This window comes from Sturnus vulgaris, chromosome 1 (genome assembly GCF_052056855.1).
Source record: "Sturnus vulgaris isolate bStuVul1 chromosome 1, bStuVul1.hap1, whole genome shotgun sequence".
NCBI lineage: Eukaryota > Metazoa > Chordata > Aves > Passeriformes > Sturnidae > Sturnus > Sturnus vulgaris.
Window position 1 is genome coordinate 17,450,811 of NC_142243.1, and position 14,701 is coordinate 17,465,511.

The 14,701-nt window shown below is 41.3% G+C and overlaps 1 protein-coding gene across 8 annotated transcripts in view; it reads right to left on the bottom strand.

The window, feature by feature from the left end:
• Nucleotides 1–14,701, bottom strand: part of KIAA1217 (KIAA1217 ortholog) — a 334,572-nt gene that overhangs the window by 163,646 nt on the left and 156,225 nt on the right. For 6 of the 8 annotated variants that reach the window (XM_088160506.1, XM_088160491.1, XM_088160497.1 and 3 more), the window contains exon 2: nucleotides 7,327–7,613. In XM_088160506.1, the coding sequence (XP_088016632.1) occupies nucleotides 7,327–7,613 (287 nt within the window). Of the gene's footprint in view, nucleotides 1–7,326; nucleotides 7,614–12,627; nucleotides 12,745–14,701 lie in introns of those variants that run through there. The other 2 variants (XM_014882179.2, XM_014882167.2) reach the window with 1 other exon arrangement.

The following is a 14,701-nucleotide window of genomic DNA, read 5'->3' on the forward strand; positions in this document are numbered from 1 at the left end:
GAAAGAACGAGTGCTAAGCCCAGTATGTGCAAAAACACACCTATAAATGCCTCAGGACATTCTGGGCCAGAAAAGCTTAAGTTTCTGAAACCTAAGGAATCTCAGGTGTCTACAATAACTGGGCGAGGTTTCCATGGGCAACACTTTTGAAGGCAGCTGCCTGAAATATGCTTTAAGGGATACCAAAGTCCTAGATTCTTTACTGGATTTAACAATAGGTACTGGAACAAGATTACTGCAGGCATTTACTCAGTCAACTGAATACAAAGCATTCTAAAAATACTTTTGCTTGTCATAAAATTAGATTAGAAAAATATATGTATAAAATTCACATGAACAAAGGTAAGTACGAACAACTGCCTGGGATTTCTGAGTTACAAACAATACACACTGTTTAAAATGCAGAGGCGTTGCCACAGAAAAAAAGTTACTAATCCTGTTGGGGCAAAGTAACTGCATTGGTGTGTGGTTTGCACGGGGGAGGGAAGGAAAAAGAAAAGGAATTGCTTTATTAGCCTTTTTGCAGCTTTGTTTTGTTTGCTTTTTCAAGAAAACCCCAGCTTTTCAGATTACTTTTAACTGATAGATATAAATGAAGAAACTTGTATTTATCAAAGCAAATATCAACAATCTAGTTAAACTTCATTTACTCTCAGAGATACCTTAGGGCTAGTAGTTTACTATGTACCTTAATAAGTCGCCTTACTTTTATAAACTAGAGGGTAAAATTGAAAGACTTTCCACTGAGACACTCTATTAGGAATATTCTTCTTCCTCAGCATTTTCACTTTGAGTGAATGCAAAGTAAATCCAGCTCTTTGTTCCTTTATCTATCAAGCTATTTATAAATATCTTGCAATCACAGCACTATCTGGGGGCTAAAGAGCATGTTTCAACTCAAAACAAATGGACATGTCATCTCATGTCCTTCCATAAACAAAAGCTAAGGGCTTGGAATCCAGCAGAGATTCAACCTCCTAACCATGTTGCATATGTTCATTTTCATAGCTTTTCTTATGTGCTTGTAACAGTGTAAAACAGGAGCAGTTGCCCTTAACTTAGGGTGGCCCTGGAAAGCAATAAATTGTAGCACCAGACGCAGGTGAGACAGGGGACAGGTGTGGACACTGGCGAGGGTCCCCGTTCCTGAGCGTGCTGGGTCACACAGCCTGCCCAGGGACAGGGAACTGCTGCCTCAGCCGGGCTGGGAAGCAGTGCCCATTGCTGGAGAGGAGGCAGGAACTCACAGAAATCACCTCCAACAACTTCTGAAACTTTCCTTTTCCCAGCACAAATACCTACAGCCCATGCCGACACAACAGCAAGGTCTGGGTGTACGGCGCTCACTTCTCAGATACAAAGAGGCATTTTTTGATGACATGTTAAGTACAGCAGTATGTGAACCAAGGGGTAATTCAATGAATGGATGTTCCCAACTAGAAAAAAATGCAGCATATCCAGATTAAAATCACATTCTTCACATTTTAAAACTGAATGTATTTTTAACTCTGTTTTTTAACTTGCACAGACCAACGAAGTGTTCATGCAGTATTAACACTAAATCAGTTTCTCCCAATTCCATGGCATCAACAGCAACCATGTAATGAACGCAAAATATAAGAGTTCATTTTACATATTGTTATTTGTACATAAGCAAGTACAAAATAAGTACACTCAGGCTCTGGGGGAAAGGTTAAATTGAAATGAATTTTAAAAATTGCCATTAATAACTCAGTTTCAAGATATAACTGGATGTAAAAGCAAGAGAGTTGTGACTAAAAAAAAATAATCTATTTTTAAAGTGATTTCTTAACTTCTAGTTAATTCTTTCACATTAAAAGTCACTACACATTCCAAAAATGTTTATTTAACCTTGCCTAATCAAGCAATGTAGAATATCAGAAAACCTTTATACCCTGTTTTTTCACCTGGAATTAGACAATGTGCTTACCATATTCCACAACCCCCTCACTGCCTAAAGCCTACTGAGGATCTACATGGAAGAGTAGCTCCTCTCAAGTTCCTATCTCTCAGTAGTCTTAGTTAGAACATTACGGTTTGTCTCTTTCCACATTTTTATGCTCGGGCGTTGTCCCCAGGCTCTCCCACCCGGACGCACCCGTTTCCATTCCTCACTGAGCGATTTGAAGCAAGTGAACCCTGCAGCTCCAAGGCTGCTTCCCGTTATCCCATCCTGCCGTGCCAGAGGGGGCCATCCCTTACCTACGGCTGTTTACTTCATCCGTCCTGTCTGATGCGAGCACCGAAGCGCTTGCAGCTAAGAACACAGGGCATTTACTGTCTCTCCAGAGGGACCGAAACTATCCCTTTTTGTTTATACCTCAAATCCCAAAGTCCCAATAGCCTTTCTGTTTGTTGCTCGACTTTCACCTCGCAATACGTTTACCCTCTACTAATGTAGTTTTAGCCAAGGAAAAAAATCTATTAAGAAGTGCTCAAATGCTACCTATATCAAAACATACACTCAAAATCAGTTTAACCAACTGATACTGCGATTCATGTAAAAAACAAAAAGCTTCAGTATTTTAACAGATATCAAATCCTGGAATAAATGCTGTTGTAATTTTAGAGTTCTATTTTAACAGTTAAAGGAGAGACATCTGGCAATAATCTACAAATAAATACAGTGTCTCCATTCTTAGTTTCTCCTCCAAAACACTACCTAGGAAATTTTTACAGCATGATTCACATAATCAACATGATACATTACAATGCCTTTCAAATAATTCCGAATTCTTAGTTCATTCAATAAAGAACTCATTTTTGAAAGAGAAAAGGGAACATGCACTGCCAGAAAACTTGCTTTATTGACTCAGCGCTGCTGCCAGCAGGAACGTGGTGAAGCAAACTCCACGATTTCAAAAGCATTTTTTCACAGCAAGGGCAGAAACAGAAAGAGGCTTATTTACCGAAATGTGAGATTCCACAGGTGAGGCCAGAGACGGTCTGAAATCCACTTCTTTTAGTTCCAAAAGTTTTAATTTATGATGAAGTCTGTAATAATCCTTTCAAGCTGCCAGGTAGAAAGCACGCCATATCTCAGCCGTGTTTCCTTTCGCCCTTTTGCAGAGTAACTTTGTTATTTGCATAAAGCTTAGTCCTGGCCTATGGGACTTTTGGAACATCTACATGTTAGATTAGCTGTCTTGACATGCTCTATCAAGCATGACATCATGGATCTCCATGGTAACCTTAGCCACACCTGCCCAGATGCCAGAGTTACCTGTCATGTTCAGATCTAAATGAACACAACAAAAAACTCTCAACCACCATTTTCTCGGCAATCGGACCTGCAAAGGCACCGGAAGGATTTGGGTTTTGTTTTTAATTGACTGAAATCTAATTTAGTTTGCCAATAAAATTTCTTCTTCACGGAGCACTGCCTGAAGCACTAGAGCTGATCCTGACCCTTCCACACCTCCCAGCCTATTTCCTTGTCAAACAACAACTAAAGAAAGCTGTGGCAAACTTCTTCCAGCTCACTTTCTTACCCCAGGCTCACAAGCTCCTGCTCAGAAAAATTTCTACACATTCATTTTTGTTCTCTGCCCCTCAGAAAGGTTTTTTTAGAGGTGACTTGTAAAACAGGTTCACAGCAGGGATTACCCCCTCCCACTGCCAGGTTAGCATTTTAACCTCTTAATTGCTAACTCCTTTTCATGCTTGCAGCTACAGCCCCAGCTTTTACACTCGTTCCTGCTTTCCTTCTCTGCTGATCAGAGTAAACCTCACCTAAGCAGGTGACCGTGTCCTTCCATGAGCTCCACAGCAGATGATTCACACTGTCTGAAACTGAAGACATCCCAGACTGTTTCTTCCTTGCTTTGTTTTCTTTCTAACTTTCCTGGAGATTACATTAGCACCTTCCTTTCATTACCATAGATGAGACAGCCTTGGCAGAGGTACGGTATTTAAAGCTCCTGCAGAAACTTGCATTACCTAAAAAAAAAAAATTTTGTTCCTCGGCTTTACAGGCTTCCAGGTGGAGGGAGCTCTGGTTCCCAGCTGTGGACTTATCTTAGAAGGGGGAAAAGCTGCAATGTGAGGGTGAGCTGCTGGGCTGTGGGTGGCAGAGCTGTGGCCATTGGGTGCTGCACTCTCCTGTGCTGGGGTGCACAAGGCGTGCCTGCACCCCTCCAGGCTGCTGCAAAGTCATGCTCCAGTTTACCACAGACCAGCTCAGCTGCAGGCTATTTGCCTTGCTGCAATAGCCCAAGCCCCGTGTGCAAATAAAGATGGTCCCTGCCTCTGTGAGCTTTCCTTTCCAGAATGGGGCATCACAAACAAGGCCACAAACCTTCAGAGGAGAAATGATCTGTGTGCACAGCTGGGAGGTTTCAGGTCATCACATTAGCTAACCATCAGTAATCCCTGCTGGCATTTTACCTGGCCATGATTGTACTTCTGATTTGTGGCAGATTATCAGGAGCAGAAATGAGTCCTCAGGAGGCATATCCGGGGAGGGATTTATCTAAATAAATGAAGCCTGGAGGAAGCCATTAGTGCATAGTGGAAGATGCAGACAACATTCAGCTGCCCTTGCTGGTGGAAGTGATACAGTAGGATGTGGCAGCATCAAATATTTTTTCCCTGATGTTTATTTCCTGCAAACAAGGAGTCAGTTTGCCATACTCAGATAATGATGGCTAAAATGGATAAGAGAAGAATGTTCACATAGGAGAAACCAGACAATTACTAATCTTGATTTTCTATTGGTTGTGGAGCTGACAGGGTTTAGAGCAACCTGGAAGAGAAATTTAATGATATACCAGGGGCTACCTCCTGACTGTAAATACTGGGGTATTTTATGTTTCAGCTGCACTATTTGACAGAGATATTAGGAAACAGTGTTGCATTAACTACCATCCTTGGTAGGTGTCCTACAATGGGGAAATTCCCACCATGGACAATGTTGACACTTTCCAGATATTGGAGCAGCTGAAGAAGTTAGAAGGGAGAAAAGGAACCTGGAAAGGAACCTGGAAAATAAATTGTGACATTTTAATATAAAATGGGACATTTTAAATCATGTCTTCCCATACAAAATTTTGTTTGTGATACATGTATATGTTACATATACATACCTACTATATGTGCATGTAGTTTGTCTTCTATACCACTGCTACACACTTACATATATAAGGGTGAAAAAAAGGAAGTATGGATGCTAAACACACATATACACCCTTCAAGGCAAAATTATACTACAGTCTTACTCATGGAGTGGCTAAGAAATCACGCATCATACGTACACATACATGCACACACACAGCTGTGTGTATATATATTTATACACACATACTTATGTGTATCTATATACAGTTACATATAAACACACACAAACACACACACACCAAATACTGATATGTGGGTGTGCACACAGAGACACAATTGGTAATAAAATACCTCTCTGAATTGTAATGCTATGATCATCATAGTCTTATTGCATCTGATGAGCCAGTTGATACATCACATGCCAACTAAGCACCTTCCTTACATTCAACTGCATGTTTTCATGTGGTTTTGGTTCAGTTTATACTTTTTAAAGTAAGGCTGAATGGCTACAGTCTTCAGTATTTCCCACTTTCAAGAAATACATTTCAATGCTCTAATAGTAGTTTTAAAGTTATTTTGTTTTGAAATTGTTAAAAAACTCATTACACACAACACATATAATCCATATGTCTAACCACCAAAAACTAGAAGCAGGAGAATGAATTTTACCCTCCGTAAATTTAGCAAGGAAGACACATTTTAAACAAATATCAAGAGCAGTTACTGCATTCCTTCTGTAATTTACTGCCTTCAGAAAAAGCTCAAATTACAAAATGTGTAGGGTGTAATGTGTAGGGTGTAATGCTGCAGGCTGTTCAAACTAGGTTTGCAGTGTCTGCAACACTGGAACTAAATATTTACATGACTCCAAAAGATCTAATCTCTGGATTTCGCCCCCCTCCCACCCCCTTTATTTAATTTGTATGCTATCTTTATCCACCACCCAGCACATTCCACACAGTCACTAAAGTTCATGGAAGAGATAAGTGGGGAGGAAAAAAAGTCCAGACTTAAAAAAAAAAAAAAAAAGGAGTAAGACTGTTTAAAAATAAGGAATAGATCATCCTCATTAGAGCTGAAGTCTTGCAACAATTTTAGCTGGATACAGATGGATTCTAACAGTGATAGCACCTGGGATCTCTAGAGACCCTGTAAAAGAGAAGGTCTAGGGGTGAGTTAACAAATTACAATCTTTCCAAACCTGTAACAGTCTGATCTTCAAAGCCTCTCAAATGTGCAAAGCTTCAAAGAAGCTTGGAATTCACTAAGAGCTTCCATAACAGAGTACAATGTTTTTCCAACTCATTTTTATTCCTTATTTACACTTAATTTGCTGTTAGTACTGAAACACCTATAAACGACTAAGAAAAATGAACTTCTACAAAAAGGCTTGCTGTCAATCATTTGTTAAACTGAGAATAACAAGCACAAGATTTTTTTAGACCAAACTCCAAATTCTGATGCTTGATGGAAAAAAAATTAATTAAGGTAGATTGCCTGAGCAGATTGAACTCTGTTTTTGCACCCAAAACCAGAGTCCAGAGTTAGGAAGAGATCCTTGCGTGGCATTCCCTGAATTCAGAAGGTCGGCAGCCTCCACCTGCTCTGAGAGATACATCAGCGTGTCACCTCTGCTCTGACCCCACATCGACTGCTCACTGCTGGAAAGCAACTGCGGGCAGAGGCACTCCACCCTCAGGTATGCTGCTGACAGACAAATGTGGGTGCCAAAGCTCCCTGGAGGAGGCAGATAGTTATGGGTAAGCCTGTTCTGTTTGCATTACAAAACTCAAAAATAGAAAAGAAAGCAAATGAAAGGGTAACAGAGACAGCTAAAGCATACAGACACATTCTGCAGGTATTTTCTTTTCTCCCAGGCAGCGGTGCCAATGCTGAAAGTGTAACAGAAGTTAGCAGCTGTTCCATATTTTCCCTTCAGCTGTGAAAAGTAGATTGAGACTCATATACTAAGATCAAGAGTCTCACCTTCACTCCTTTCTCTGTGTATGCTCTACAAAAAAGGGAAAGCTCTTCAGAAACGTCAGTTTCAACAAACAGTTCCGAGGTAATAATGAACAGATCGATTTTGTTTCTTTGAATTTCAAGGCTACATCTGAATCTCAGGCCACGTCCAAAAAATATGTTTCATACTTTGTTACATTCTCACCTTTTGTAATGAAGCAACACTCAATTTTGTAGGAGTTTTAAGGACTGTTAAACAAAGACATGATACAAATTTGCCTTCCTTACCTGATCTCTCAGTCTCTCCTGGTGTCCCATTATTGCTGTGGCATGGTGGGGATATTTCTGTTTCAGATGCTCAAGAAAAGCCTCTCTCTTCCTGTCCATTTCTGAGGTTTGCATTCCCAGTATTTCTTTGGAACTGCGAGGGCCACCTACTGTATGTCTTCGAGGGATGTTGCGGGTGGACTTTGAGCTGGAAGAAGTGTGACTGCTCGCGGTCGAAAGGAGCTCTTTAGATCGGAGGCATTCTGCATCGTCCAGTGATGTTACATGCAAACCGGGTTTTGCCTGGTCTGAAGAGAAACAAAAACCAAAACCAAACAGTTTATATTATAAAAACTTAATACTAACATTGACATTAGTAGCAAAATGGGAAAAAAGATTGATATGAGAGCTAGTTACTTTTAAAAAAGTCTGGCAGTGTGCAATGGCATGTGCTGCATCATTAGGCATATACACAGTGGCCCAGAAATAATCCCTTATATAAGCTATGCACATACTTATCTACTTTTATCACATAACTGCAGTATTGCCTCATAGAAAAGTGAGTATCATTAAAGTAGATGTTCCTTTTGTATCAAGTTTACCTATGTGACTTGAAAAGAAGATCTGACAGGGCCCTTATTCCCTGACCTTTAAGCTCTACAGAATGCTATCTACAAGAAGAAACAGATTTCTTCAATAGGGTCCAGAACACTTAATGGCCCCATAACTAGTATCCTTAAGGATATAAACTGATAAAATTCCTTTGACAGAGCAGATTTTAATACTTAATCTTTTTTTTTTCAGTGTGTTTTCAACATGTTCTGAAACACCTAGAAAATAATAAGAGGGTTTGGGAGTCTCTTTTTCCTGATTTTTGACTGCGGTCTGGTTTTAAATTTCACAGATCTCCCTCGGATTTTATATGTCTCAGGACAGTGGGCTGGAAAATTCTACATCATTTTTCCATAAACCATTTATTAAGAAATAGAATAAAAGCAAGTCCTGTGTGATCTAAAAAAAAGGGAAAAAAATAAACTCAGATAAATTTTACTACTTTAAAATCTACTTTAAGACCAAAGATCGCGACAACATTTGTAAAGAGATAGGCAGACACTGTGGGTATGTAAGTACTGGCTTATCTTCAGGTAACTCTGTAACATGAACCCTCTGGTGCTCAAAAACTTGTAGACTGGAGCCTTGTTACCTAATACCTTTGAAAAAAACCCTCGCTCCTTTGTCAGCAAAGGAAAAAAAAAAAAAACCTAGCAAAAACCTGAAGTACTGAAAAGGCCTCTCCAAGTCTGATGTGGCCTTCCTCATCTTTACCAGACAGACTCAGACTCTCATGCCCCTGAATGTTAACCCTTTCCAGCACCTCCCCAGGAGCAGGGAGCTCCTTCTTCTACCTGTTTTGAATAAATCTTTATTTCTCTCTGTCTGGCACTTTTTGCCTCAGAGCCCCTTATCCTCCCCCTGATGTTTCTCCCGTGTGCTGCCATTACACAGCACCACTATTTGGAAACAGACACCTACTCACTTCTTTTTATGGTTCAGTCAGTCATTCTGACACTGTGTGTGGTAGGCACACCACTTGCCTCAGGATTTTATGCTGAGGATTTCTCAGCTTTCTGGTGTGCATTGTCAATTGCCTGCCACATGCCATGGAACAGTAATATTAAACCAAATCCTTCATCGGTGGAGCCGCTGCTGGATGTCCCACCAATTCACACAGGGAATCCATTTCCTTGGGTTCTGTAACAGAACTTGGCCCTGCTCCTCAATGACTTTCCATGTTTCTGTAAACTCCCTATACTTTTGAAGGGCTCCAAAATTTTCAATAATGCCCTCTTGTTTGCATTCATGGAAACCTATCCTGAAAGCAGATGCAAGCACAGGGGCACAGACTGCAGGTGTGGTTTGATGAGAGCACAGATCTGGACAGAACTTTGTGAGCAGGTTTGGTTCACAGGGAAGTCTTACTCTCACACAGATTCAAAATGTCATCTGTGAGCTTCATAGCACCTTCTAAGACCTTAGGAGCACAATCCTGGTTAAACCTTCAGAGCAGCAGCCTCACCTTCGTGTACAAACACGCATGCACTCAACATTTTTGGGCACAACTCAATTAAGAAACAGCCATCCTCTCTGCTTATTGAAAAGTCAGAGAATGAGCCACCAGGTACACTGAGCTTGTTTGAGAAAAATGGCAAACAGGAAAATTTTGCTTGCAAGAAGCCAGGATGGCTAATCCAGATACACTCAAGTGAAAACAGTTTCTGAAAGCTGCACAGGCATTTCAGTGGATTTTACATGGGAGGGAAACCAGGTAGGCTGGGACTGGATGGAATTTACCATGTTTAATTTGTTGTGCAAAGAGCCTAGAGGTTATATCCCTGAGGCTGCTGGAACAAAGGCACAGACATAAAATAAGGGATTTTCTTGGAGCTGGAGGGAGTCAGCACGAGCATGGATGACTGAGTGCAGCAATTTGGTATAAGCCCTCAAAGTACAGTCACAGCAGCAGTTTCAATCACTGAAGTGATGGCAGGCACTTCCTCAAGAAGGCAGGTAAACCTATGCTGACAAGCACAACCCAGAACTCATGAGTGTGTATTTTGGGTCCTAAATCTCTCATGCAAAGTCTTTCTCTATTGCGCACTTCAGTAATTTTAATATTTTAAGAAAGAGCTAATTATTTGGCACATAAAGAGACATATCAAGTGAAGTGTTTTACCACTGTTTGTTATTAGGTGAAACCTTGAAAATGAATCAAAAATAACATACTTTTCTTATACTGAATTAGAAAGATCAACAAATTCTCTTATTTTTTGTTCATATATTTGGAAAATACTGCAAAAATACCAGTGAAAAGAAAGGAATGTAAACTATGCAAACTAATTTCTCATCTTGCCAGAAAGCTGACTTGGGCATGCAGAAAGATCCTGGTTCTGTATCATTGCACCACACAGCAGCACACGACTTTCTTTGCAAACCAAAATCTTTTGCCTTTCAGTATGGGTTTTTTTCTCTACTAACTGCTGAAAAAAATGTTTTGAACTATTTCCTGGAGAGGGATAAGTGACTTCAATGGCACTGGGCTGCTGAAACTCCCCTGTGGATCTCGAGACACATCAGTTCTACAGATGCTGTGTATGCCACAGTGCTATAGGGAGGAAAAATTGAGAAAGATTTTCTGGATTTTGGAGTGCTCAATAACATCGTGGGGTAAACCTTCCATATCTTCTAAGTGAAGATAATAGGCCTAGCAAATCAATCTCCACAGATAACTGTGAAATGTGTGAAACATCAAGTGATGGTTCCCAGATGAGCGCTAAGAGTAGGAAAAAGATAAATTATGCAAGTACCTTCCTTGGGAAAGGAGCAAAGAGAAGGGAATAGAAAACACGGAGGTGTGAGATAAGCTTGTCTCCCTCCTTCCCTCCCTCCCTCATTTTCAGAAGCTAAAAGCTGAAGGTCTTTCTGTTCAATAAAGCAGCAAGTCTAGAGGGCAACTAAAAGCACGACTTGCTGATTGAAAGGGAGGAATTTGGTTATCCAAAGATTCGAGTAACTCTTACACTTGATTTGCTTTCTGATCTGAAAACAAGCTTCAAGATTTCTTAACATCACCACCACCCATTACTACAGTAAAGGCCCATGTCTGCAGTGTAGAAGGAGTATGTCTAGGATTAGCAGCAAGATTATCATGACGGATAATGGCTGTGAGCTAGGAGAAAAAAAATAGAAAAATAAAAAAGTCCTTTGATATGTCCTGGTATGTAATTCTTCTAAGTCACAGCCTCCATGAAGTCTACAAAGGTCAGGAAAGTCACTTTGCTTCATTACTTTAAATGCTATGAAGATTTTAATAGTCCTGTTTTGCAACCCAGGTGACATGAGAAAAGAACATTTTCAGAATAATTTCAGACAGGAACAAGTGTGGACCTGACCCATACTGATAGCGTGAAACTGAGTCTTGAAGCGAACCCCATTCGATACTAAAATTTTTAAAAAGAATATGGATTTAACAACGAGTCAAACCAGCCTCTGTTACATTTATGTTAGCAGTAAATGTGATAGTATTTGGAATTGTTTTAATTTACTTCACTGTCTTTACAATTAGCTCTCTTTCCAATGTAAATTTTGGATAGGGGCCAAAACTACTACATTTGGTTATGAGCTTTCAGCACTCAACATTTTTGGGAACTATAGAATCAGTCTGGTCAGACCTCTGTTTTCCTAGCTCCACATGGATCTGAGGCAGTTTCATACAACCCCTACAGAAGAAATGTGTTACTGAAGGCTTTTTTTTTTCCTAGTCAGACACATTCTTGAAGTGAAGATTTCCGTCCCACTAAACATAAACAGACACAAGGTGCTCGCAATGCTCAGTAATTTTACTTAAAAAGTAATTCAAAAGAGCATCAATCAATTAATGAACACTCAATTAAAAAAAAAAAAAAAAAGGAAGAGCATTTTTTGTTTACTCCCAAATTGCTAATACACTATTTGTTGACATAAAATTGTGTGGTTTTTTGTTTTTTTTTTTTTTTAAACCACATGTACTATTTGTTTCACAGAAGCACAGTAACACAACTTTTACTGAAGTGCTTTTGAGGTATACAACATGCAGGAAATGGGAATGTTCACAGGTGTCCCACAAACACTGTAACAGATATAGATTAGATTAGGTGCTTGTCAGGCTACCTGAATGTTATGTTTCACGTGGAATGGCCCACGCAGAATTCTCCAGGAAATAGTTTTCGTTCACTTTATAGGAAATAGATAGTGCAGCAGTGAATGTATGAATGCACAGCGGCGGAGCCGCCGCGGAAACCCTGCATAGACAGCCCTGGCTTCGCTCCAGAACAAACCCCAGTGGTTTCACTCACAGTAAACTAACCCTGTCACAATCTGCCGTGGATCTCCCTCTTTTAGCAGACACCCCGAGGTAAAGATGAGCTCAAACCCAGTTTCAGGAAGGAAGAGCTATTTCTCTGCCATAGCTGAGGCTGGCAGAGCATTTACAGGGAAGGGGACACGCTGTCCCCACCTCCGCCTCCGCACCGGCAGGATCCGCATCCGTGACAGCCATGCAGCGTGCTCCGGCTTCGGACGGCACACAGACACCTCTCCAGAGAGAAAGTTAAACTCGCAAACTTCCACTATTAGGGAAATGTGCACAGCAGAGCCATTAGTACAAGAAAAAATTGCTGTTTTTTTCTTTTTCATGCATTCTGCCTCCAGTTATATAAAGCAGCAACGAGGGACATGCTTAAACGTAACTCCATCTTTACCTTACTTTTATCGCCGTTTACTTACCCCTCGTCTGCCTGCTGTCTGTTGGGCAAGCCAGGCACAGCTCAAGTTTCTGGCTCTCATTTTCCTCCATTGTCCCTGCCTACCGCACTAGCTCCCCTCTCCAACTCGGAGCGGCACGGTCAGCGCCGGGCTCGGGGAGGAGGAGGAGGAGGAGGGGGGAAGCGCTGGGCTGGCGGCGCAGCCCCGAGCCCGGCCCCGACTCCGGCCCCGCGGCGGCTCCGGGGGTGCCCCGAGCCCGGCCCCGGCTGCGGGGGTACTCGGGGCCCGGCCCCAACAGGTGACGGCTCCGGGGGTGCCCCGAGCCCGGCCCCGGCCCCGCAGCGGCTCCGGGGGTGCCCCGGGCCCGGCCCCAACAGGTGACGGCTCCGCCGCCGCCCCTAGCCGGCCCGCGCCCCGCGGCAGCCGCGCCGCCGTGTGAAAGGCAACATTTCAAACGCGATTACAGGCCTGAGCCTCCGCTGGAATCCGAACCCGCAGCCTCTTAAATCTCTGTCATGGGACAAAAGCCTTTCCACACGGTATTTTTTTTTTTTTTAAGCTCGTAACCACCAAGCCCACAAACATTCCTGATAAATGCTCCTCTGTCTTTTTTAGCGTCTAGTTTAAAAGTAATTCATTATATAAACTCTTTGAGGTTTTGTTTTCAGTTGGATTCTTTCAAGCCGCTCAGAGAATGAACTGGGGGAAAATCAAGATACAGGAATTCAACTTTAGCGAAGCCAATAAAAATGAATGGTAGCAATATGTAAGCAGGGACTTGGGTTAAGAGGGATTTCGAAGCCTCAGTAGCAAAACATATAGAAACATATAACTAATTCTCTTTTGGCAGATCAGAGGCCAGCAGCCTGCATGAAAATCGATAGATCTACCAGGCTGCAAGGCAAAAAATAGCGTGGCTGAGAAGAATGAGATCAAATCCCACAGATTCCAGCAGATGCCACATGTGTTGATTTAGCAGAGAATATCAGGCTGATTTAGTCTATCCAAATCATAACACCGAGTCAGAGATGGTGGAACAAACTTAGTGTTGAGTTACAGCACCAAGACCAGAAAGTTGTCCACAGACAACTTAATAATTAAATTAAGAACTAAGCATAACTGATAAGCATACTAATAAATATAGGCAATTTTTCACTTAAATTCATACTCCAACACCAGGTAGCAATATCTTGGATGTCTTTTTAAACAGACTTAGCATAATATGGTCTTTCAAGTTTTCTTCAACTCTGACTTCAATATAACATGAGCCAAATGGTTTGCAATGACCTCTCAACCACCCAGCCCAGACAGACTAGGAAAATTCCCCTACGTTTCCTTCTACATCTCGATCTGGCAGAAATGTCATCCTGTCTACTTAGATCACTGAGTACAGAAATGTTTTGTGTATATATAAATTCTGTACAGAAGCTCAAGGAGGATCACTCTCCTCATGCTCCTATCCTCCCCCTTCCAGTAAAAAAAAAAAAAAGTTATTTGAGTACATTGCAATGAACAATTGACAAATGTACAAAACTATTGTTCATTAGATAAGACATACATGTTCTTTAGCACTTCAGAAATATTTATTTTCCTTTTTAACAACTAATTCTATATGGTCTTGGAACCTGGCAAAAGTCCCAGGAATCTGGCATGGAAAACATAGAAAAGATGTAAATACAATTTAAACATTAGCACTGCCATTTAAGGCCTGCAGCACAGTGCTCCCAGCAGAATACCCCTATAGTTGCCCTGCAATTATAAAGAAAACAGTGTGATTTTATTTAGAATAGTGTTTTTACTGGCCCTGGTTTCCTTCTGCTCATTCTGATTGTGGACTATTTTAGGAGGAGAAGTGATGGCCAGCCATCCCACTTATCTGATATTTCTTTTGTGATATGAAGGAATGTACCTTTAACACCAAGGTTTTCCAATGTCTGGACAATCGCAATGAGCCTCTTGCAATTTACATTCACAGCCAGCTGGAAGCATGAGAGGGTTATTGCAGGAATAGTGAACACTGAACATCACCAACTCCAAGAAATGTAAAGTAACTCAGAAAGCTCTGATGGAAAAAGAAAGCCAGTGCAGCTGCCTG